The sequence below is a fragment of the Triticum aestivum genome, chromosome 7D, assembly GCF_018294505.1.
Source record: "Triticum aestivum cultivar Chinese Spring chromosome 7D, IWGSC CS RefSeq v2.1, whole genome shotgun sequence".
In the NCBI taxonomy this organism is placed as follows: domain Eukaryota; kingdom Viridiplantae; phylum Streptophyta; class Magnoliopsida; order Poales; family Poaceae; genus Triticum; species Triticum aestivum.
Genome location: NC_057814.1, coordinates 270983930 through 271008306, shown reverse-complemented (window position 1 = coordinate 271008306; position 24377 = coordinate 270983930). Strand labels below are relative to the sequence as shown.

The window sequence follows — 24377 nt, the reverse complement described above, 5'->3', positions numbered from 1 at the left end:
TGCCTACTCGCCAATATCATGGCCTAGCTCAATGAACAGGAAAGAGATAGGACACAACAGTTTACCCAGGTTCGGGGCACCTTGCGGTGTAAAACCCTACACCTGCTTTGTGGTGGATTAGCTTCGAGGGGCTGATGATGAACTAGTACAGTCAAAGAACAACCTCAGGAGGTGTGTTCTTGAGCTGGTGGGGGAGAGGATGATCTGAATGATCCGTTCGCTTCTACAGTGGTGGCTAGGTCCTATTTATAGTGGCCTTGGTCCTCTTCCCCAAAATGGAGGCGGGAAGTGATCCCACAACGACCAAATTCAAAAGGAGACAACTAGTACATCTTATCCTGACAAAAATAGTATTCGCCTGCAAAGCATGTGGTCGTGACACCGTGGTGGGCTCGGCGATGACCTCCGTCCTGCCGTCCTGACGGTCTTGGTCTTGTTGCATGGGAATGGAAACCTTTGGCTGATTTCTCGGGACTCCGCGCCTGCGCTTATCTCCTTAGCACCAAAGAGGAAACAGTTGTCCTACGCCCGCTGGCGCCCGCCTGGCCTTGGTCGTCATGGCTCACGTCATCCGAACCTCGCGAGATGAGTCTTGCATAGAAATCTCCGCTCCTCGGGAGCCAGCGTGAGGAGGCCGCTCCTGCAGGAGGCCTTGGTGTCGTCCGCTCGCGAGGCTTGGCCCCTCGCGAGGGTCTTGAGTCGGTGATGCTGAATGTGGGCCGTACCAGGCCGTTGATAGAGCCACATCGTGGGCCGCGGGCTGGCAAGTCTGGATACCCCTTCCCAGAACGCCGACACGGCTGAAGAAGTTCCAACCCGTAAAATCAATTTAGCACGTACAACAAACTAAATTTAAGGATTTGAATTTTAGTGGATCTAGAGATGCTCCATGTCACCCTGCCACAACCTTGTCGTTGCCGTCCTAAAACAAAAAAACAAAAAACTTGTCGTTGCTTTTGTCTCCACGGGAAGGGCAAACAAGTAACTTGCTAACATTAACTCTCAACTAAGGCAACGCAACAAGACGGAATAGACCCGCAACCGCTGCGCCCTCTTCCGGTCGATTCACGTTCACTGCGAGGGGGAGGAGGAGGAGCAGGACGGCCAACCCCTGCGCGAGACGAGCCTCTACAAGGTACTCCCCTACCCCGCCTCGAAGCTCCCTGTCCGCCTCCACTTCGAGTTTGATCCCCCACCCCGAGATTTGATCCGATTAATATTTTGGTTTGATTGAAATCCTGTGTTAGTATTCCCCATCAATCTGGGTCAATCGAGGTTAGTTTCTGGGTGCCACGCGGTACCAAATTATACGATTCCTGTTTCGTGCCAATCTTTGTGCTGATTAGTGCTGTTGGGAATTAGGGCTTCTGCGGTGGCTAATTTCGGGAGGTAGAAGAGGGAGGAGGAGCCATGAACGGTGGTAGCAAGCAAACGCTGATATACAGCTTCGTGGCCAAGGGCTCCGTGGTGCTGGCCGAGCACACGGCCTTCTCCGGCAACTTCAGCACCATCGCCGTGCAGTGCCTCCAGAAGCTGCCCTCCAACAGCACCAGGTCCACCTACTCCTGCGATGGCCACACCTTCAACTTCCTCGTCGATAGTGGTTTCGGTATGCTCACGATTCCCTCTTTTGTTCGCTGCATCTGCAAACCTGCTCGTGAAAAGCATATGCAGTGTCAGTGTCGCTCGAACCTGTTGAGTTGACTTCGGATGTGTGCAGTGTTTCTTGTGGTGGCTGAAGAGGCACTGGGAAGGAGCGTGCCGTTTGTGTTCCTAGAGAGGGTTAGGGAAGACTTCATGCAGCGGTATGGGTCCAGTATCGATGAGGAGGGACAACACCCGCTTGCTGATGACGCGGATGAGGACGATTTCCTGTTTGAAGACCGGTTTAGCATCGCCTACAATCTTGACCGGGAATTCGGGTATGGAATTGTTTGCTTGTTGGGTTATATATACTTTGGTGTTCTCGTTACCATGCAAGTGCTGCTTATCATTTTCTCTCTGTCCTGAGTTCAGGCCAAGGTTGAAGGATCACATGCAGTATTGTATTAATCATCCAGAGGAAATTAGCAAGCTCTCTAAGGTGAAATCACATCTTTCAGAGGTTAAAGGGATCATGATGGACAACATCGAGAAGGTATGCATTTAAACGAACATGTTCTATCCGGAGTGATGGTCTGTTGCACACACTTCCCTGTTGGGAAATTTAGTCTCAGTTATCTCAAATTTCTAAATCTATTACACTATACACTGGAATTTTAATCTGTACTGTTTAAGTGGAATATAAAGCTAACTAGGGACTATCACATGTTCTTTTATGTACAGTTTGCTCTACAAGGGTGTGATATAAACGTGTTGTTTTTATATTTTAGCATTTTTAAGTACATGGGTCTCATAAAAGTAGCATGCGCTTTTGTGCAGAAACTATGTCTTCTTACAGTAATACTTCATTAATATTACTGTGAGCTGGAGTCGATGCACTTTCAAATGAAAATAAGTACTCTTAAAATAGGCAGTGATAGGTGGTGATGAGATTTAGCACAATATGAACAGTAATTATTGGATCTTGTCCTCTATTTTATTTGAAGATATACCGTTTCCTGGCAAGTATTATATACAATCGATGTTCCTCTGACAAAGTTACGCTGTGTTCTTTAATCTATCCATTGATTTTATGCCTTTCTTTGAGGTTTCTTAATATTTATTCATATATATCTTCACTCTGCCCGTAAGGCACTGCAATGTCCTGGGGCATATATTATTATGTGTGGATGTGCAAAGATCCAAGTCTAGTGCCCTGTTCAGTCACCGTTTTGCAAGAGATCAAGCAATGCAAAGAGGAAAATAGCCACAACTTCATATCATTTAACTGAAATCATCAATTCAACAGTTCTTTTTCATGCTTCATATTTTCATGTCATTGACTTTACTTTGACTGTGCTGGACATTCCTTAGATATTAGATCGTGGCGAGAAGATTGAACTTTTGGTGGGCAAGACCGAAACCTTACAGTCGCAGGTATGGATATAACAAGCTTTGTGTACATGTATCCTCTTGTTTAAAATCCTATATGTGTAAGCAACTTTGACTGAGGATTGCATTGTTAAATTTACTTCAGGCCGACAGCTTCCATAGGCATGGCAGAGAGCTCAGGCGCAAGATGTGGCTTCAGAACCTGAGGTTTAAGCTGATGGTCGGTGGTGGCATCGCGTTTTTGATCCTCATCCTCTGGCTAATGGTTTGCAGGGGCTTCAAGTGCTAGAGAGTTCAGAGTCTTCATTCGCCCTTTTTTCCTTGTCATTTGATGTTCTGTTTACCGTGTCATGTGCATATAATGACCACCAAATTATGCTTTCGCTATGTTCCGAACACAGTTATGTGGTGTGAGACCCTTAATTCCTCATAGACCATCCTTATGTTCCATAAGACCATAGGGATCTGGAGTACTTGTGTAAGCTTTATGAGAGAGGGGGACGTCACTCGATTATCTGTACATTCTGAAATGCAAGCTTATTGCCTGGACCTTGTTTTGCTCAGATCCTCTCGACGATGATCCATGTTGCACCTAGCGCGAAAGATATATCACGGTGGTGTATTTGGGATTTCATATCTATATTATGATTTTAACTTGGAGAAGTCGAGCGCCTATCAGCAATTTTCTGCAGGATACCTCCAGTCATATGCATGCCTCTAGGAATACTAATGGCATTGCCCATAATTGTGCTCATCAGGTTCTCAATTCAAGAACAGAACCTGTTTTCTACTGTACTTATTCTACTCACGGCAACAGTTCTTGCCCCTTTCTGCAATCTCTTCTTCCCTTTCAGCTGCAGGACTTTGTAATTCATGCTGTATTCTGCTTATGAGTTGAATGAAACTTTGGCGCTTGATGGTGCCTTCCTTGGGTTCATTTTTTTATGAGTATGCATCGCGGTAGCGAGGAAGCTGACCCTTACTATCAAAAAGAAAGTAAACAGAGGGGGGACTCCACCGTGTCTTATTCTTATATAGGGGATGAGAGACTCAACCCTCGCTGGTGACATCAACCGTTGTGAAGAACACCGAGTCCAGGACTTTGGGCAGTGAGTGCACCCGCGTTGCTAGCCACCCGAGCGACGGTCAGTTCTCATCGGACACCCAATTGGTTGTAGGATGGTTGTACGATCTAGTTCACGCGTCTACGCTCTGTCCGTCATGTGATCACATGAACATTTTATCTTTCTTCCCTTATTCCACAATGTTATTTATTAAGTGTTGGTTGGATTAGTTTATTTGATGAAGAGGTCGTCATCGATGTGAGATACCTACAGGAGGGGGAGATGGTGGTGATCGACTTCACGCAATCACGTGTCACCGGGTGGAGATTGGAGCTTGCATTTTGTCGATTCGAGTGAAGTATTAGGAGTTCGGTTGTTGGGCGACCACTGGTTGCATCCTTCGTGGGGCCTACTCCAGTTTTGAATGATGACGTGGCTAGCAACAGAGCATTTCCCGCAAGGGATCGGAGGAGGGGGGGGGGGGGGGGGGTTGACGTCGACATATTTTTGCGCTGATCCATGACAATAATCGTGCCAATTATATTTTGATATTGATGACAATATACTTATAGGAGACTAGAAACATTTGTGTTAGTAAATTTACGCCGTCGAGACTAGTAACTTGTGTGGGCCATAGGCCGATCGATGACAACAACCATGCCTTTTATCATATTTTGATACTGATGAGAATATACTCATAGGACAATAATAACATGTCCTGAGTAAACGTACACCGTTGAGACCCCCCCCCCCCCCACCCCCCACCCCCTCCAAAAAAAATTGGTTATGACTCAAGACATGCAACATCATAGAGATGCATGTTTTTTTTTCGAGTTATAGTGATCTCGCAGTATTAAGAGGGGATCAAAGGGGGCTGCGATGGATTTGCTCAACTCATTATCACCACAACATTCTATTCCTACCTAAAAGTGCAATGCCAGAAAAGCCTAACCAAGTCCCATCTTCAAAAGATCCAAAACAAACAAAGTCAATTACTTCCGAGCAACACAACCTTAATGTTTAGCTAGACGAAACGCCAAACAAATATTCAGAGAAGAAATTTGTCCGGCCAAATTGCCGGACTGTCCGGCAAACTGCATTGAAACTAGGGATGGCACCAGCTGGGTTTGGGTATGGGTGGAGCTACCCCCCTTACCCATCCTCCTTAATCTTACCCATCACCCGTACCCACACCCGTCAACAGGTACAAATTTTCCCCATACCCATCACACGATAGGGTAAATGGGTATCCACGGGTAAAAGTACCTACATGTGCACACATCAACTTGAGCAACAAATAGTCATAAACGACAACATATCATCATAATTTATAATCAGCAACACATCATAACAACATCATATGCTTATAAACAACAACACGTGATAAGAAGCCACACATTCTTATAAACAGCAGCACTTGTCGACAGCAACACATCGTACTTCGTAAACAGTAACATATTCCCATATAGCATCACTTACGCATAGACAACAACACATAAAAACATCAACACACTCATAAACAACAATGCATAGTCATTTATTTTAAGTTCACAAACTCACGACAAAGTATGGAGGTAATTTAGCCATACATAAGGCCACAAATTAAGCATCACAATAAAGTTTCGACATTGTAACAAGTTCAAAACTCGATCAATCCAGTAGCGCAATAAGTCTTCAGTCTTGAGTATAACTCGACGAGACCATGTCTCTACGTCTCAAAGGGCCAAGTCCTAGTTGGAAACATGAATATAGCCAATGTTTAGGATTTTTCTTGTAGAAAGTACAGTCAAATACTCAATTGGCAAAGGAAATGTGTTGGTGAGTACTAACCATCCCCTCTTGAATGTCTTGAAGGCAAGTCCAAAAGCTAACATCTCCTTTCTAAGCATCCAGAACAAACAATTTGTACACATGACGAGATAGTGATCAGCAATAGTTAAATAAATTGTAAAATTGAACAAAGTACATTATTTGCTCACCTTTTTGTTTGTTTCTAAGCCAATCTTGGGAGCACATCAAAACTTCCACCATATTAGGAGTTAGGCGGCTCCTATGCTCACTAAGTATTCCGCCACTTGTACTAAAGGCCGACTCTGAAGCAACTGTTGTCACGGGAATAGCAAAAATATCCCTGGCGACCTTCATTAATGTTGGATATCTTGTTCCAACTACTTTCCACCAATCCAGCACACTAAATACTTCTGTGTATGGCACTAGGCCATCTGTCAAGTACATATCTATTTCACCTTGTAGCCGAGCTGCTGCAGGACTTTGCTTGGCAACAATGTCATTTAAGATGTTCATGATGGTTGGAGCTTTCTCTGAAGAAATCAGTTCACATGGTCTATATTCATCTGCTTCCACTTCATACTCCTCTATGAATGAATGCAGTCTAGCAACTAATACATCAACCAATTCCACACACTCATAAGAAGATGGATCAATTCCATGCAGCATGGCAAAGCAAGCTGTCAACATATGCCTCTTGTAACAAGGATCAAGAAGTGTAGCCATCCCCCATTATATCTTGAATGTCCTCCAATACTTATCAAATTTAGCAGTCATTTCCTTTTTTTTATAACTGGATTGCTAGAAGCGGCCCACTGTCTCATTTTCATTTTAATCTCACAGATTTTAGGGAAGTAAATATTAGACTTCACATAATCAGTTCCCGAGAACAACTTAGTTATCTCGTACAATAATCCAAGTCTCCACCATCTCTGCAGTAAAGTCCCATTCTTTTTGCACTAGGTAAATGCTCATATTGTTTCTCAATTTTATTTGCACGGTTGAAAACAACTCTGTATGGTCAAGCTGCTTCTAGCATCATGAAAGTGGAGTTCCACCTAGTTTTGCAATCAAGAATCAACTTTCTTGTTATTTTAACTTTTTTGAACTTAGCCATCTCCTCAAACTTACCGAAAGTTAAGGAGGCCAATCTCGAAGAAAAGGGCGTGTCGTCTATATATTGAATCCCATTGATGTTGTATCTTACCAATGTAGGCAAGAATAGCAACAACATCTACAAAAATTTAATAAGAATGAGACACTGAGTTGTATGGAGTAATATGCAAGAACAAAGTTAAAGATGATGCACCAGTGGTGCTTTTGTCCCGTAGCGAGAACATGGCCCCAAACTGTGGGAAGCACGGTGGACAAATTGTTGATGCTATCATGTGCGCCGACATCCTAACCTCGGTCCTAGCATTTAGTGTGATGACAAACTCCATGGCTAGATACCAGAAATGTCCATCTGGTATTTCCGTGGGGTTGAACCCGATGCGAATAAAGTCATATGTCATGCCGGTTTGAAGCATGGTGTTGAAGCGAAATGCTTGGTTGTTGTATGCGATCGCTTCCATTTTTGTTTCCTAATATTTTTTATGAATCATAACAATAATCAGAAAACAAAATTGTTTATCAAATGTGTATATTAAAAAAACATGTTGTAAGTGGTGATGAGTAATACCTTACATCCTGATCCAGTAGTATACACTGAAGGTAAACGTTCCTCATTGCATTCTCCTTCGTTTGGGCCTTCCACAAGACCCTAGCATGAATGGTCCAACAATTCTGATAGATATGCACCATCTAGACGCTCTGAAAAGCCAAGTTCCTGTGCATAGAATAGAATGAATGGATGAGGTAAATCATTGAGCGGTGATGGCAAACTGCCGTACAGCAGGCTGATTCATCTATCTTGCCCGTTCATCAGAGAGATTATAGGTCGAGGGATGATAGGAACCGGCGGCGATGCCATCACCCTCTTAGAGATCATCAATCTGTATGAGACTGCCATGGCCGTGAAGGAGATGACTGAGCCTATGTAGAAAGATGGAGACATATATGGCGGTGCGAGGCATTTTTATAAGCATCGTAGGTGGCGGTATAACCAAATAACATTCGAAAATTGGTTTGGCGGTCTAGGTGCCCGTGGGTGAAAAATCTCTCTTGTACGACCCCCACTCGTCGAGCGATCGCAGTAGTCATTTGATCAATCTTTGACGACCTAATAAACATTGTTTAGTAACCATGCTCGTCGAGGGATACTGACTTTGATTACAGGGAGATTCCAATATTTGTTTGGTTACTAAAAAATAAACGAAGTTTATTAGGTTGCCAAAGATTGATCAAATGACTAGTGCGATCGCTCAACGAGTGGGGGTCATACGAGAGAGATTTTTCACCCATGGGCACCTAGACCGCCAAAACCAAAATTTGAAAGTTATTTGGTTTTCCCACCGTCCACTATGCTTATAGAAATGTCCCACACCACCATATATGTCTTCATCTTTCTACATAGGCTCAGTCATCTCCTCCACGGCCATAGTAATCTCATACAGATTGACGACCTCTAAGAGGGTGATGGCATCCCCGCCGATTCCTGTCATCCCTCGACCTATAATCCCTCTGATGAACATGCAAGATAGATGAATCAACCTGCTGTACGGCAGTTTGCCATCACCGCTAAATGATTTACCTCATCCATTCATTCTATTCTATGCACAGGAACTTGGCTTTTCAGAGCGTCCAGATGGAGCATATGTATCAAAATTGTTGGACCATTCATGCTAGGGTCTTGTGGAAGGCCCAAATGAAGGAGAATGCAATGAGGAACGTTTACCTTCAGTGTATAATACTGGATCAGGATGTAAGGTATTACTCATCACCACTTACAACATGTTTTTAATATACACATTTGATAAACAATTTTGTTTTTTGATTATTGTTATGATTCATAAAAAATATTAGGAAACAAAAAGGAAGCGATCGCATACAACAACCAAGCATTTTGCTTCAACACCATGCTACAAACCGGCATGACATGTGACTTTACTCGCATCGGGTTCAACCCCACGAAAATACCAGATGAACATTTCTCGTATCTAGCCATGGAGTTTGTCATCACACTAAATGCTAGGACCGAGGTTAGGATGTCGGCGCATAGGATAGCATCGACAATTTGTCCACCGTGCTGCCCACAGTTTGGGGCCATATTCTCGCTATGGGATAAAAGCATCACTGGTGGATCATCTTTAACTTTGTTGTTGCATATTACTCCATACAACTCAGTGTCTCATTCTGATTAAATTTTTGCAGATGTTGCTATTCTTGCCTACATTGGTAAGATACAACATCAGTGGGATTCAATATATAGACGCCACGTCCCTTTACTCGAGATTGGCCTCATGAACTTTCGGTAAGTGCCATTTAGAATTTGAGATTTTCATATGCTTCTTTTAATTTTATTTTCATATGTTTCTCTACTCCTAGTTGGGGAGTTGGTAGGTGGTATCGTCGCTTCGTATCTCCCATCGTTCTGTTGATTAATGCATTTTTTCTCCATGTTTTCATTAAGTAAGGCGCAGGGTGGGATTCAGAGCCCGTTTCCAATCTGAACTTGCCACCTCCTCCTTCCACGCCTCCTACTTTATTGTAGCATACGAATTAACTGCAATATCTTAATTTTCTTTTCATGGGTTTGGCCATAGTTAGAAACCGAGCATTATACGTGGATTAGTTCGATACGACATAACATGAGGGCTACGACGCGCATGGCCTGGATCTGATTTTAGGGATAGTACAGGAACCTATTTTAGGCAATTGGCAATCATCAGGTAAACGTTATGGCAAGTGGCAGTCGTATAAACAATATATGGCAATAGGCAATGTGCAGCTGATCCTCTACCAAAGCTCTCGCACGACATGAATTGGCAACAATCACCATTATCGACCACAAAAGCAGGCTGCCACACTGCCTTCGTAGGATGTGCGTGCACTCCAACATCGCGAGGCACCACACCCCTGCCCAAGGTGTGTCGCACTCGAGGAGAGGGCCTGAGGAGCCATGTCGCGGCTCGCCGGGTATTCGGGAATGAGGTCGATGTGTCTACCTGCCACCGTTTGGACCTTGCTGGCATGGCCAATCTACCGCAACAGACCAAGGTAGTCACCAAAAGGAACCCGTCATCCACGTCATCACCGGATCATGGGCACACTGGGATCTAGCGTCGTCCGCTTCCCATCCCTGCCATATTGGAAGCCATCCGTGGTGCACCATCGTCTCAGGTACTCCCGCGCTGCATGGAAGCCTTGGCGCCGAACACGTCTTACAGGAATCACGCCAGCAGCGGCGCCACGAGAACGACGCCATCAGCAGCTCCTTCCAAGGGATTTGGTCGGGAGAAGTCGTTGTCACCCAACATCGAGATGGTGGAGGATGTTGTTGGATGCGCACTTGGCCCTTTAATTTGGTAGTGTGCTTGTGGAACTTTGTGAGAACTTGAATATTACGAGTATACCAGTTTTGTAGGTTATCTTTTTCCAACAGTCTAACAGTCTCTAAAGACCATCAGGAACCTTAATGTAGAGAATGAAAATTTTAAGATCAATATCTTACCTATTTTGATATTCTTTGAGAAACATCGTTAAAGAATACCAGATATACTTATTGTTAGTTCTTCGTTGACACCTATTGTTCTTAATGATCCTTGCTTAATGTTAACAATATGTCGTACCATAGGATCAATGGAAAGAAGGTTCGGTTGTCCAGTTGATGCTACTAATGTTGGCTCTACCAAAGTATCTCTTCTGCATGATATCTTCTTAATTATGGATCCCGTCATTTCATGAAAGTCAGTATCTTGAGAGCAAGCAGACAACTTAGCCAACAGTGTAGGACGATCCAGTGCTTTTGGAATCAAATTATGGCTTGGTACTGTATATTCCGAATCCGTTTGTAAACAAATGTGAGGAGTGGGAGAGGATCTGCATTTATAAAATTTACTTAGGTTGAGGTTCCATTCTCAAGATCCTATTGTTATTTATTCTTTTTTGTTGTAATAATTTACTAATTATAATATATTTTTTCTTTTGGATATAATATATTATTTTTGGATTCACGGGAACAAGATGGAAGAGCTAACGGTCGTTATTCAAGTGGGCTGAGGCCCTCGTGGCTATCTTAGATGTTGGACCAACAATGATACGGGGATGAATGGGGTGATCTTAAAGGAGAAACTACATTATTTTTCTATAAAAAAATCACCATTTGTTGATGAAAATGTTAAAATTTGGATATTGTAAGTCCATGATATTAAGTTTGTGTATGAGTCAAGTATTATTGGGTGGATGGATCTTCTTATGTAGGCGACCAATGGAGACTGCAGGCATGTCTCGGTATACTTTCATCATCACCTAATCTCCAGAAAAGTTTGGTGTGGAAGCCATCAAATTTTGTACTAATCTTACGATGTGCGGAGATCATTGTTGTTACTCTCAAAAGTTCCATTGAATTTATCTATGTTATCTATTCCTTTGTTTTATTCATTTGATTACATTGTTTCTCTTTAATATATTTAGCTTCTAGATATACTGTAGCCGGCGAATGTTAACACCGAGCAAAAATTAAGTTGTACCAAATTAAATTTGAGTCTTGAGAGGAAGAGGGGGGAGAGTCAGTGCATGTGTGTGTGCATATGTGTGTGAGAGAGGTGGGTGGGAGAGAAGGGGAGGTAGAGAGAGTGCGGGAGCGAGAGACTGGTATCAATTGTATTCATAGGTGCAATAGAAAAAGTAAATTAAAAGCTATACAGCAGCACATAGTAGTACCTCATGATAACGCTTCGAAGCTTCCAAGAATCATCAATGAAATGATCTGTAATAGCCATATAGCCCTTCTTTTGGTGGTCAACAGTCCACATATCTGTAGTGATAGCAACCCTAGATTGGTTCATAGTCATGTAATCAATTGCCTTCTTTCTTTCTTGCTTGTAATTTTCCACAATATCTTGCCTAAAAGACAAAACAAGAGGATACCATATGTTACCTCTTCTTTGGATAGGAAAAGATAAATAGAAATAAATCAAGTAAAATCATAGCAAGGTATACCTAATAGTATTTCTGGTATGTAGCTTGAATACTGGCTGAAGTGCACGAACAAATTTTCCTAAAACCAGCATGGTCCACTATAGACAGTGGATACTCATGCAACACCAACATGTTACCAAACCCTCTTCTAGCAACCTCTTGATCAAAAGTATAGGTCTCTAAAGAAATGTTACCATCCTCCTTAGCATCCATCATCAATGATGGCTGACACAATGTTTTCCCTCCCTTCGTCTTCAACATCTTGAGAGTGCAAATCTTTAGATGTTCAGCAAGATGCTTCGTGCCTGCTCTGGGTCCTGAAGTAAGTTCCTTGTGACAATAGTTACACCTTGCCTTCCATTGCCCATTGATCCTAATCTTTTTCATTTCCAACCAAACTTTAGAAGTTAGCTTCTGTTTGCCTGCTTCATTGACCTCTTTCACCTCCTCCTCCTGTCCATCTTCATCATCGGAAAGAATAACATGATCTCCATCTTCAGCCATTGGCATATTCACAAGGAACTTGTACTTGGCTGCTAGAGCTTGTGCCACTGCAAAACGATCAGAAATAACAAAATAGACATCAAATTCATAATAGTCTGCTGAATGTAATACCTGATTCTTAATGAGCACTGAAATTACAATGCTCGTATATACATCATACACTACGTACTGGAATCTCCTACTTATATAAGATCTATATATGTAGAAAAATTGTATACATCACATAAACTATATACAGAAAAATGTATGTACATCATACACCGCGTACTGGAATCTCCTACATATCATCTAAAATCTATATACAAAAAAATTGTATATATCACAACAACTATATACTGTATACATCATGTATAAGAAGAAATCAATGCTTATAGTTATATACACGGATGCATCACATCATGCATATAAAAAACTACAAGATCAATGCTCATATTCATAAAATCATACACAAAACTGAAACTCACCAAGCCAAATAGCCTTGGTCTTGTTCTTGTTTTTTTGGCAGTAGAGGATCGACTAAGCGGGCTAGGGCGAGGCGACCGGCTCAGGGGCGGAGCCAGAAAATTTAGCCAATGGGTTCACCCATGGACTCATCGTGAGGATTTTATTATGAACCAAGTCTAGTTTTAGACCCTGGCACATAAAAAAACACTCCCTTCATAAAGAAATATAAGATCATTTAGATCAGTAATATAGTGATCTAAACAATCTTATATTTTTTTTTACAAAGGGAGTAACAGCCAGGAATATAATACTCCTTTCGTCCCAAAATAAGCGTCAATGATTAAGTACGACACTATTTTGGGACGGAGGGAGTATCACTTATGGAATATAGCTGTACACTAACAATGAAACTTGCAAGTTATACAAGTTGTATAAAATTGTAAATATAGTAGTGCCAAAACAATTCATAGCTTTTGGTAAACTTCTCATCTTTTTGAAACATTTAAGTTTTTGCGAAAAATGACAAGTTAGTTTAACAAGTTTAATGTACGTACCATGAAGTCACTCACATTTCAGAGCATCATTTCTCGATCTTTTAGCCTTTAAAAAAAATCAAACACAACATCATTAATAATATAATGACAGAAAACATGATTTTATCCACATAACAAATTGGACACTCTATAATCTTGCATATTAGGGTTTTCTTGTAACCTTTTAAGTTCATTTATGATCAACCAAATCATAAGACAACTCATAAAAATTAGTTTCTTTAAATATATGGCTTTAGAGACTAGTTGCAATGATATTTGGTGCACTTTGCGAACATCTACAGGTGACCTTGATGTGTCTGTATCATTATCTGAATCGGGTAATTGATTTTTCTTTGAAAAATATAGTAGGAGAAATGGAAGTTTGGGCTTTAGAAGGATTTGGTGTTGCTTTCCATATCTTAGATCAATTAAAGTCAATGGGTTTCTATTGGAAAATTAGGGCAAAGAAGTATTACTGTACAAAGCTATGAGGTTAGATAGAACATGCACACGAGTGAAAAGATGGGTGATGTGATTTCTACCTCACATTAGGACTAGAATTGTTGGCTTGCCGTTGCCGATCTGCAGTTGCATGTTTGCCGCTGCCGTCCGTTGACCAAGCGATGCGTGAAGAGAGAACGATAGAGCCGACTAGGGTCGGCGGCTGCCGTGTATATGTCGTACGAGAGAGGAAACAGGTCACGCACAGATCTGGGCAATAGACACGGAGGCAGTTTTCTTGTGGGCTTTTTGGGCCGTTGGTTGTTCTATTTACGTCGCATTGGGGGGTAACTCGATGGGGTCAGCCTTAACTTTTTATTGGGTTCATGTCACAAAAAATGAGAGCTCCTGTAGGACGCACATTGCGTCGAACGAAGCAAGCGCCGCACAGGGAATCCACGACTTGGGCCACGCGCACCGCACAGGGGGTCCACTACTGGGCCGGCCCACTGGAACCAAATCTAGTTGAACGCAAAACAGTATGACGCAAAAAAAATTCCAAGAAATAGTGCACTGGCAGGACTCGAACACGCGTCGAACGAAGCAAGCGCCGCACAGGGAATCCACGACTTGGGCCACGCGCACCGCACAGGGGGTCCACTACTGGGCCGGCCCACTGGAACCAAATCTAGTTGAACGCAAAAAAGTATGACGCAAAAAAATTTCCAAGAAATAGTGCACTGGCAGGACTCGAACACACGATCGGATGAAATGTTTCTTACCTCACGTAGCCAGCCACTTGCCATGACCACGCTTGTGGACCAATGTGTTTCGCGCTAACCTTTAACAACCGAAGCGGCGGCAGGTTTGAAAACATTTATTGAAAATTTAAAATACTTCCTGGAAATTATGAACAAATTTCAAATTCGGATTCTTTTTGTAATTTTGAGTATTTTTTTGAACGTATGTTTTTTTTCAAAAATGCAAACAAATTTTATGAAAACGAACAAATTTTGAATTTCCCAAACGTTTTTCGAAAACATGAACAATTTTGGAATTTATGAACAATTCTTTAAAACACGAATAATTTTTGAATCTTGAGACAAATTTGGAAGCGCGAACAATTTTTTAAAGCATGACATTTTTTGAAAATCTTGAGAACAATTTTGAAAAATCCCAAACAAATTTGGAAGTGTGAACAATTTTTTAAATGACGAACATTTTTTGAATTGTGAAATTTTTTTGAAACATGAATAAATTTCAAATTCATGAACAAAATTATAAAACGGCGAACATTTTTCAAATCTGTGAACAAATTTTGAAACTGCGAACATTTTTCGAATTGTGAAGAAATTTTGAAACATGAACAAATTTCAAAATTCGTGGACAAAATTATAATGTTGTGAACACTTTTCGAATTCTGAACAAATTTTGACACCGCAATTTTTTTTCTAATTGTGAACAAATTTTAAAACATGAATAAATTTCAAATTCGTGAACAAAATTAAAAATTTTTGAACATTTTTCGAATCTGCGAATAAATTTTGAAAAGTGTGAACATTTTTGAATTGTGAACGAATTTTTGAACACGAACAAATTTCAAATTAATGAACAAAAAAATTATGAACATTTTTCGTTAAACCGTGAACATTATGAAAATAGAAACAAACAAAAAAACAGAAAAAGGAAAACGAGAGAAAAAGAAAAGAAAATAGAAAATAGAAAAAACAGAATAAAGAAAAAACCAATTCAAGGAACCTTCTAGAAGTTTCCAAAACCAGAAAAAACCAGCTGGGAACCAGAAGGTTCCCAAAACCGGGAGCGTTGGAACGGTTAAACGGGCCGGCCCGTTGCGTCGCTGCTTGGTCGCTCGCCTGTGCGAAGTGCCGGTAGTTTGACGCAGCCAGCGGTAAATAGGATTTTTCACAAAAAATAGCTATACGTAGCTGGGAAAAGTCGTTCGGTTCACCTGAGGAACACCCTATTTGACGCTCTCTGCGTCAAAGAGTCGGGCAATCGCACAGGCGCGCGATAACTTGGGCCAGCCCATCAACTACTGTTCGCATCGCTTCTAGTTCCGATTTTGCGAAACTCCTAGAAGGTTCCCAGCTGTTTTTTTTTCTGATTTTGGCAAACGTCTAGAAGGTTCCTCATACGGTTTTTCTTTACTTTTTTTGTCTCCTTTTCTGTTTCTTTTTTCTCCTTTTTTCATTTAATTTTTTTTCCTTTTTCTCCTTTTTTCGTTTTTCTCTTTTCCAAAAAACGTTGGGATTTACAAAAATGTCACAACATAAAAAAACTCGAAAGTAAGAAAATGTTTGCATTTTAAAACAGTTTGTCCATAAAATCCAAAAAATTGTTACCGAATATATAAAAAATTCTTGTTTCAAAAATTTGTTCACAGATCCCATTTTTTTCTGAATTTAAAAAAATGTTCACATTTCGAAAAATTGTTCACAAATTCAAAAAATGTTCGGGTATTTAAAATAGTGTTCCAATTTTTCAAAGATAGTTCTAGTTTAAGTTTTTTTTCTCATTTTCAATAATTGTTCATAGTTTCAAAAAAATTAGTGTATTAACAAACATTTCTTGCATTTCAAAAAGATTCATATTTTTTCAGGTTTCCAAAGAGTATTCAGAGTTTCAAAAAAATCAAATTTCAATTGTATGGAATTACAAGATTTGTACACGTTTTCAAAAATTGTTGGTGTTTTCAAAAAATAATCTGAATGTTAATTCTTTATCTCATTTTTCATAATTTGTTTAGAATTTCAAAATGTGTTCCAATTTTCAAAGATTTTTAGTGTTTTCAATAAAAATTCCCATTATTAAGAAGTTGTTCATAGATCAAAAGATGTTCACGGATTCAAAAGATAGCCGCGTATTAAAAACACTAAAAATTTGATAAAGCCCAAAAAATTTCTGAACTTCAAAAAATGTTCCCATTTAGAAAATTTGTTCACAAATTCAAAAAATGTTAGGCTATTTCAAAAAGTATTCCAATTTTCAAAGTTTGTTCTTGTTTAAAATATGTTCTCATTTTTCAAAAATTGTTCACAGATTCAAAAAAAATTAGTCCATTAACAAAATGTTTCTTGCATTTAAAAAAGATTCATTTTTTCAGGTTTTCAAAAAAAATCAGATTTTAAAAAAAATTCTAATTTCAATAAATGTATGGAATTAAAAATTTCGTTCACGTTTTCAAAAATTCAGAGTTTCAAAAATTGTTGGTGTTTACAAAAAATGTTCTGAATGTTAATTCTTTTTCTCATTTTTCATAATTTGTTTATAATTTCAAAATGTGTTCTAATTTTTCAAAGATTTTTAGTGTTTTCAATAAAAAATTCTCATTATTAAGAAATTGTTCATAGATCAAAAGATGTACACAGATTCAAAAGATAGCTGTGTATTAAAAAATGTTCGCGGATTTCCAAATATGTTCTATTTTCTAATTTTGTTTGGATTTCTCCAAAAATTTGTTCAGTCATTCCAAAAATGTTCGCTTCTAAAAGAGGTACACCTATGTTCACTACGCTCGCTAATTCGGGTCTGGTTCTGTTTCGCTACAGTAGCCCAGCCCCTTATTGTTCTTTAATTTATAGGCCGCTTTGCAGGTAGCAGTGGTAGCATAGTGGGATGGCAAGGAGCATGAGAACGCAAGTGGTCGATATCCGGTTCGAATCCTTGTATCGCTTCAGCTCCGCTGTTTTTCGCAATCTTTTTCGAAAGAAGTTCATTTTTCACCAAATACCCCCCCCCCCCCCCCAAAGTCTAATTTGGTATGATTTTAATCCTGAAATTCTCAAAACCGGATAAATCTGACCCTAGAGCGGTTTTGTTATACCCTTCTCACACCCTCTCGCGACGGGAATCGCGTGCCCCGCACGCGCCGCAGCCGTTGCTGCCCATGCGTCCACCGGCCACCTTGAGCCACACTGCCATGTCAAGCATCTCCGCCACGCCTCCCTCGCCTACTTTGGCAAAGTAATTTGTGCGAGTCGTCCCCTGAATTACAGCGGGAACATCGTCTTCCTCGTTTCGGATCTGCCGCCGGCGCGCCTGATTCCCTAGCTCTGAGGAGCTAAGAGCCCCGACGACTCTGCTGCCTCCCTTGAGATCTCTCTGGTGTTCGCGGCGCTGCTGACGCCTCCTCGGCAAGCCCATCGACCCCGAGTTTCTTCTCCGCGATGTTGTGCTCCGGTTTCGGTAGCTGCCGCGTAGGTTGACCATATAGGTCGTCTGCCCGAGCAGACGGCATCTGCGGCGTCCCGGATGAACCGCCCCGTCCCGCAGTAGGGCGTGGCTCCCACGGTGTAGACGGCGTGGCGGAGTCCCATATCTCCCCGGCGCGCGCGAAAACGAGGTTGCAGCCAGCGCCCCCGACGAACAAGCAGTCGCGCCCGCCGTCCATCACCCGCGCCGAGCATGTAGAACCCGCGAGTCGGCCATCCAGCACGGCACGGGCGTGGTGGCCAGGTCGAATACGAGCGGCTGCGTGAACCCCACGACGAGGATGAGCCGCCCAGCCGCGGCCACAGACCAGATCGACAGCCGGCAGGAGAGGAACGGCGGGTAGCAAAGAATCGGGGGTGCCGGCAGCCCGTCCTACCGCGCGTTGATCTATTCGTAGACCATGAAGATCGCCGCCGTGGCCGCGCCCTCGAGGAGTGCGTAGTGTGAGAGGAATGGCAGGAACGACGGCGCAAACAAGAGCCGGCGCCATGGCAGACGATGTGCATAACGATTCACGAGCTGGCAAGTTAACTATCTATGTCTGCACTCTGCACACCCAAATACCATGCCACGTCACACTTCTGGCCCCAAAACCGCCTAAAATTGAAGCAAAACCATATGAGGGGGAGATTTACCTGGTTTTAATGATTTGGGGTTAAAATCATACCAAATTTGAGTTAGGGGGTATTTGTCCATCATGCTACATTTGAGGGTGAAAAATGGACTTCTTTCATCTTTTTCGAGTCGAGGTACAGCTTGATGGGCCGGCCCAGTCGGGATGTTTCCTGTGCGTGGCGCCAACAATGAAGGGAGCCCCTATTGAGCGCTTTAAGCGCCGCCGAAGTCAACCAATGCCTACAGCAAACGACAAGTGGGCAGACGATGTGCATAACGATTCACGAGCTGGCAAGTTAACTATCTATGTCTGCACTCTGCACACCCAAATACCATGCCATGTCACACTTCTGGCCCCAAAACCGCCTAAAATTGAAGCAAAACCATCTGAGGGGGAGATTTACCTGGTTTTAATGATTTGGGGGTTAAAATCATACCAAATTTGAGTTCATGGGGGTATTTGTCCATCAGGCTACATTTGAGGGTGAAAAATGGACTTCTTTCATCTTTTTCGAGTCGGGGTACAGCTTGATGGGCCGGCCCAGTCGGGATGTTTCCTGTGCGTGGCGCCAACAATGAAGGGAGCCCCTATTGAGCGCTTTAAGCGCCGCCGAAGTCAACCAATGCCTACAGCAAACGACAAGTGGGCAGACGATGTGCATAACGATTCACGAGCTGGCAAGTTAACTATCTATGTCTGCACTCTGCACACCCAAATACCATGCCATGTCACACTTCTGGCCCCAAAACCGCCTAAAATTGAAGCAAAACCATCTGAGGGGGAGATTTACCTGGTTTTAATGATTTGGGGGTTAAAATCATACCAAATTTGAGTTCATGGGGGTATTTGTCCATCAGGCTACATTTGAGGATGAAAAATGGACTTCTTTCATCTTTTTCGAGTCGGGGAACAGCTTGATGGGCCGGCCCAGTCGGGATGTTTCCGTGGCGCCAACAATGAAGGGAGCCCCTATTGAGGGCTTTAAGAGCCGCCGAAGTCAACCAATGCCTACAGCAAACGACAAGTGGGCCGGCCCACGAATGCACCTGCGCAGAAAATGTTGCGCGAGAAAAAGACCCGTGAAAACCTGCGAGTATGAGGACTCGAACTCCGGACGCCTCTTCGAGGCATGATTCAACTAACCACTTCACCCCGTCGTTCACCATGACTACACTGAACACGAATACTTAAAGAACTATTGCAGCCGCGTTGTTTATTGCGCAATAAACCACATTTTTTATACTGTATATGAAAAAAGTTTATCAAATTTCGGAAAAAATTCACAAATTGGAAAAGTTATCGTTTCTGAAACAAGATCATCCAATTCGATAAGAAAAGTTCATCTATTAGAAAAAATAAACCAATTTTGAAAAAAGTTCACAAAATATGAAAAAAAAGTTCATCAATTTTTTAAAAAAGCTAATAGAATTTGAAAAAAAAGTTCATTGAATGCAAAAAAAAAAGTCCATTGAATTTCGGAAAAGAGTTTACCCAATTTGAAAAAGTTCATCGGTTTTCAAAAAAGTTCACCGAAGCTATAAATAATTTCACCAATTTTTCAAAAGATCAAAAAATTTAAAACAAAGTTCATCGGTTTTAAAAAAAGTTCACCGAAGCTATAAATAAGTTCACTAATTTTTAAAACAGTTCATCGATTTGGGAAAAAGTTCACAAATATGAAAATAGGTTCATCAAATTTCAGGAAAAGTTCATTGAATTTAAAAAAAGTTCATCAAATTTAAAGAAAGTTCATCAAATTTGAAAAAAAATCATCAAAGTGGAAAAAGTTCATCGAATTTGAAAAAATCTTCAATTGTTATAAATAGTTCACTAAAAAGTTAATTGATTTTGAAAACAAAATGTCATCAAAGTTTAAAGTTTAAAAAGCATCATCGATTTGGAAAAATTTCACGCATTTAAGAAAATAAAAAACATGAAAATCGATGAGGGAGGAAACCTGGAAGAAGAGAAAAAAACAGAAAACAAAAATGGGAAAAAGGACAAAGAAAAAAAGAAAACAGAGAAAGAAGGAATAAAGAAAGAAAGAGTTGCAAATTAACAGATCTTGTGCGGTAGCGCGGTGGTTGTGCGAATGATGTTTGATGAGGGAGGTTGCCTGTTCGATTCTTGTCAAGTTCACTTCATTTTTTGAAAATTGACATACGCAGTAACGGGCCGGCCCAGCGCCAAGTTCACTTCATTTTTTGAAAATTGACATACGCAGTAACGGGCCGGCCCAGCGCGGGGCGCTGCAGGCGCCCATTTGTAAATTTGCCTATAACGGGCACCTGCAGCGCCAAATAGGATTTGCCCCCCTTCACGTGAACCCATGATACTACGCTAGCTCCGCCCCTGGGCCGGCTTGACATAGTTGTGTTGCAACGGTGCTGTGCCTTGGATGCCGAAGCAGGAGTTGGAGGACCTTTACGTCGGCCGGGACTTGGCCCTTTACTGGCGGACGGAGATGGATGGCACCATCCAACGACGGGATCGCGGGTGGTCGCGCCCTGCTGCTGGCCGTGGTGGTCGCCGCCCTCTGACTCAGTCCCCATGGGTGTGAGCTGCATCTGCTTCTTCCGGTCGCCGTCCTCGCGCAATCTATGGTCATCATCTGCAAGGTCCATGGCGTCCGAGCGGCTGGATACGCTCGCGACGGCGAGGCAGTGAGCAGCTGGAGGCGCTGGCAGCAGCGAGTAGTGAGGGCCGAGGAGGTGAGGAGACGAGATGAGGAGGATATCAATCTCCGTCTATCTGAATATGGGACATGATCACATATTCATTATTCACCATCACCAAATCACGTTAATTTTGGAGAGAAAGAGAGATATATGGATTTTGTTTTTTGAGAATAGAGAGATATATGGATTGGTTCTGTCATTCCATGTACATGCCTTTTGCCTACGTGGGCTATTCATGTAGTCATGTATCTCGTGGGTAGTGGGCTACGAGATTAGACTGATTTTTGGGAAATTAATTAGACAAATGAATATTGAAGGCCCACTCAATAAATTTTAAGTGGGTAGATGAGTACACGGGTATGGGTCCCATACTCGTACCCACTCTACCCGATGGGTTTAATATTTTTCTTATTTATATACCCATGGGTAATCTTTTATCTCATGCCTTTGCCCTAATAGAGTTTTTACCCGCCGGGTACGCGGGTAATGGGTACCCATTGCCATCTCTAGTTGAAACTGTTGGGGAACGTTGCATGGGAAACAAAAAAATTCCTACGCTCACCAAGACTAATCTAGGAGATGAACATCTACGAGAGGAGAGATTGGATCTACATACCCTTGTAGATCACTAAGCGGAAGCGTTAAGAAACACAGTTGATGTAGTCGAACGTCTTCATGATCCAATCACGATCCGTCCCATGAACTCCTGATCAAGTGTCGAACGGACGGCACCTCCGCATTCAGCACACGTGCGGCGCGATGACGTCTCCTCCTTCTTGATCCAGCAAGAGAGGGAGAAGAAGTAGATGGGATCTCAACCAACACGACGGCGTGGTGGAGATGGGGTTTGATCATGTTTTGCTTGTGAGAGAGGTTTTAGTCAACGGGTCTGCAACATTCAGATCCGCGTGCACTTTGCAAATCTCTATGTCATATTGTAGATGGTGCTACCACGCTCCACTTGGAGCTATTCCAAATGGCTGCTCCACTATCTGGTTTGCTACTTAGAGTCAGCCGGATTGGTATCAAAGCTTGCATCGACGTAACCCTTTACGTCGAACTCTTTATCACCTCCACAACCTAGAAATATTTCCTTATTCCTCTAAGAATAATTTTGACCGCTGTCCAGTGATCCACTCCCGGGTCACTTTTGTACCCCCTTGCCAGACACATGGCAAAGCACACTTCAGGCGTGACACACAGCATGGCATACTCTATAGAGCCTATGGCTAAGGCATAGGGGACGACCTTCATCCTTTCTCTTTCTTCTGCCATGGTCGAGCTTTGAGTCTTACTCAACTTCACACCTTACAACTCAGGCAAGAACTCCTTATTTGACTGATCCATTTTGAACTCCTTCAAAATCATGTCAAGGTATGTGCTCTGTGAAAGTCTTATCAGGCATCTTGATCTATCTCTATATGTCTTGATGCCCAATATGTAAGCAACTTTACCCGGGTCTTCCTTTGAAAGACTCCTTTCAGACAACCCTTTATGCTTTGCAGAAATTCTACATCATTTCTGATCAACAATATGTCATCCACATATACTTATTAGCAATATTAAAGTACTCCCACTCACTTTCTTGTAAATACAAGTTTCTTGCAAACTTTGTATAAACCAAAAAGCTTTGGTCACCTCATCAAAGTGTATATTCCAACTCCGAGATGCTTGCTCTAGTCCATAGAAGGATCGCTGGAGCTTGCACACTTTGTCAGCATTCTCTAGATCGACAAAACCTTCCGCTTGCATCATATACAACTCTTCCTTAAGGAAACCGTTAAGGAACGCTGTTTTGACATCCATCTGCCAGATTTCATAATCGAAAAATGCAGCTATTGCCAACATGATTCTGACGGACTTAAGCATCGCTACGAGTGACAAAGTCTCATCGTAGTCAACTCCTTGAACTTGTGAAAACCCCTTTGCGACAAGTCAAGCTTTATAGATGGTGGAATTACCGTCCGCGTCCGTCTTCTTCTTGAAGATCCATTTATTCTGAATGGCCTTTCACCCATCAAGTAATACTTCTAAAGTCCATACTTTGTTTTCATACATGGATCCCATCTCGGATTTCATGGCCTCTAACCATTCGTCAGAATCCGGGCCCACCATCGCTTCTCCATAGCTCGTAGGTTCATAGTTGTCCAACAACATGACCTCTAAGAAAGGGTTACCGTACCACTCAGGAGCAGTACGTATCCTTGTTGACCTATGAGGTTCGATAGTAACTTGATATGAAACCTCATGATCACTATCATTAGCTTCCTCTTCAACTAACATAGGTGCCACAGAAACATCTTTCTGCGCTGCACTACTCTCTGGTTGAAGTAAAGGTTCAACAACCTCATCAAGTTCTATCTTCCTCCCAATCAATTCTTTCGAGAGAAACTCTTTCTCGAAAAAGGACCCGTTCTTAGCGACAAACACTTTGCCCTCAGATCTGAGATAGAAGGTATACCCAACCTTCTCCTTTGGGTATCCTATGAAGATGCATTTGTCCGCTTTGGGTTCGAGCCTATCAGGCTAAAGCCTTTTCACATAAGCATGGCAGCCCCAAACCTTACGAAACGACAACGTAGGTTTCTTGCCAAACCATAATTCATACGGTGTCGTCTCAACGGATTTAGATGGTGCCCTATTTAAAGTGAATGTAGTTGTCTCTAATGCATAATCCCAAAACGATAGTGGCAGATCGACAAGAGACATCATAGAACGCACCATATCCAATAAGGCACGACTACGACATTCGGACACACCATTACACTGTGGTGTTCCAGGTGGCGTCAACTGTGAAACAATTCCACATTGTCTTAAGTGATTGCCAAACTCATAACTCAAATATTCTCCCCTTCGATCGGATCATAGGAATTTAATCTTCTTGTTACGATGATTCTCAACTTCACTTTGAAATTGTTTAAACTTTTCAAACGTTTCAGGTTTATGCTTCATTAAGTAAATATACCCATATCTACTTAAGTAATAGGTGAAGGTGAGAAAGTAACGATATCCACCGCGCGCG

The 24377-nt window shown here is 42.0% G+C and overlaps 1 protein-coding gene and 1 long non-coding RNA gene across 4 annotated transcripts; one reads left to right on the top strand and one right to left on the bottom strand.

Moving 5' to 3' along the window:
• The first annotated feature begins 930 nt into the window (after window positions 1-930).
• Window positions 931-3536, top strand: LOC123165801 (vesicle-associated membrane protein 727). Of its 2 annotated transcripts, XM_044583532.1 has the most exons (7): window positions 1040-1135; window positions 1248-1275; window positions 1363-1609; window positions 1721-1922; window positions 2017-2137; window positions 2956-3018; window positions 3119-3536. In XM_044583532.1, exons 3-7 carry the CDS (start codon window positions 1411-1413, stop codon window positions 3260-3262), a joined length of 729 nt encoding a protein of 242 aa, XP_044439467.1. In that variant the 5' UTR covers window positions 1040-1135; window positions 1248-1275; window positions 1363-1410; the 3' UTR covers window positions 3263-3536. The 2 variants fall into 2 exon arrangements, with proteins under 2 accessions (XP_044439466.1, XP_044439467.1); XM_044583531.1 differs by lacking the exon at window positions 1248-1275 and having other exon boundaries at window positions 931-1135.
• Window positions 3537-5459: 1923 nt separating this feature from the next.
• LOC123169816 (uncharacterized) lies at window positions 5460-14065 on the bottom strand. 2 transcript variants are annotated; one of them, XR_006484958.1, is made up of 10 exons: window positions 13930-14065; window positions 13409-13454; window positions 11928-12457; window positions 11649-11831; window positions 7507-7653; window positions 7135-7408; window positions 6957-7059; window positions 6017-6883; window positions 5868-5918; window positions 5460-5767 (listed from the first exon to the last, which is right to left on the bottom strand). It is a non-coding gene; the product is annotated as an uncharacterized lncRNA (long non-coding RNA). The 2 variants fall into 2 exon arrangements; XR_006484957.1 differs by having other exon boundaries at window positions 6017-7408.
• Window positions 14066-24377: the final 10312 nt, after the last annotated feature.

Excerpts from the sequence above, each read along its gene's own strand:
- LOC123165801 (XM_044583531.1), top strand. The coding sequence starts at position 1,411 with ATGAACGGTGGTAGCAAGCAAACGCTGATATACAGCTTCGTGGCCAAG. Across the intron at positions 1,610-1,720 it reads CCTCGTCGATAGTGGTTTCG|TGTTTCTTGTGGTGGCTGAA; the intron begins GTATGCTCACGA and ends GGATGTGTGCAG. Across the intron at positions 2,138-2,955 it reads TGATGGACAACATCGAGAAG|ATATTAGATCGTGGCGAGAA; the intron begins GTATGCATTTAA and ends GACATTCCTTAG.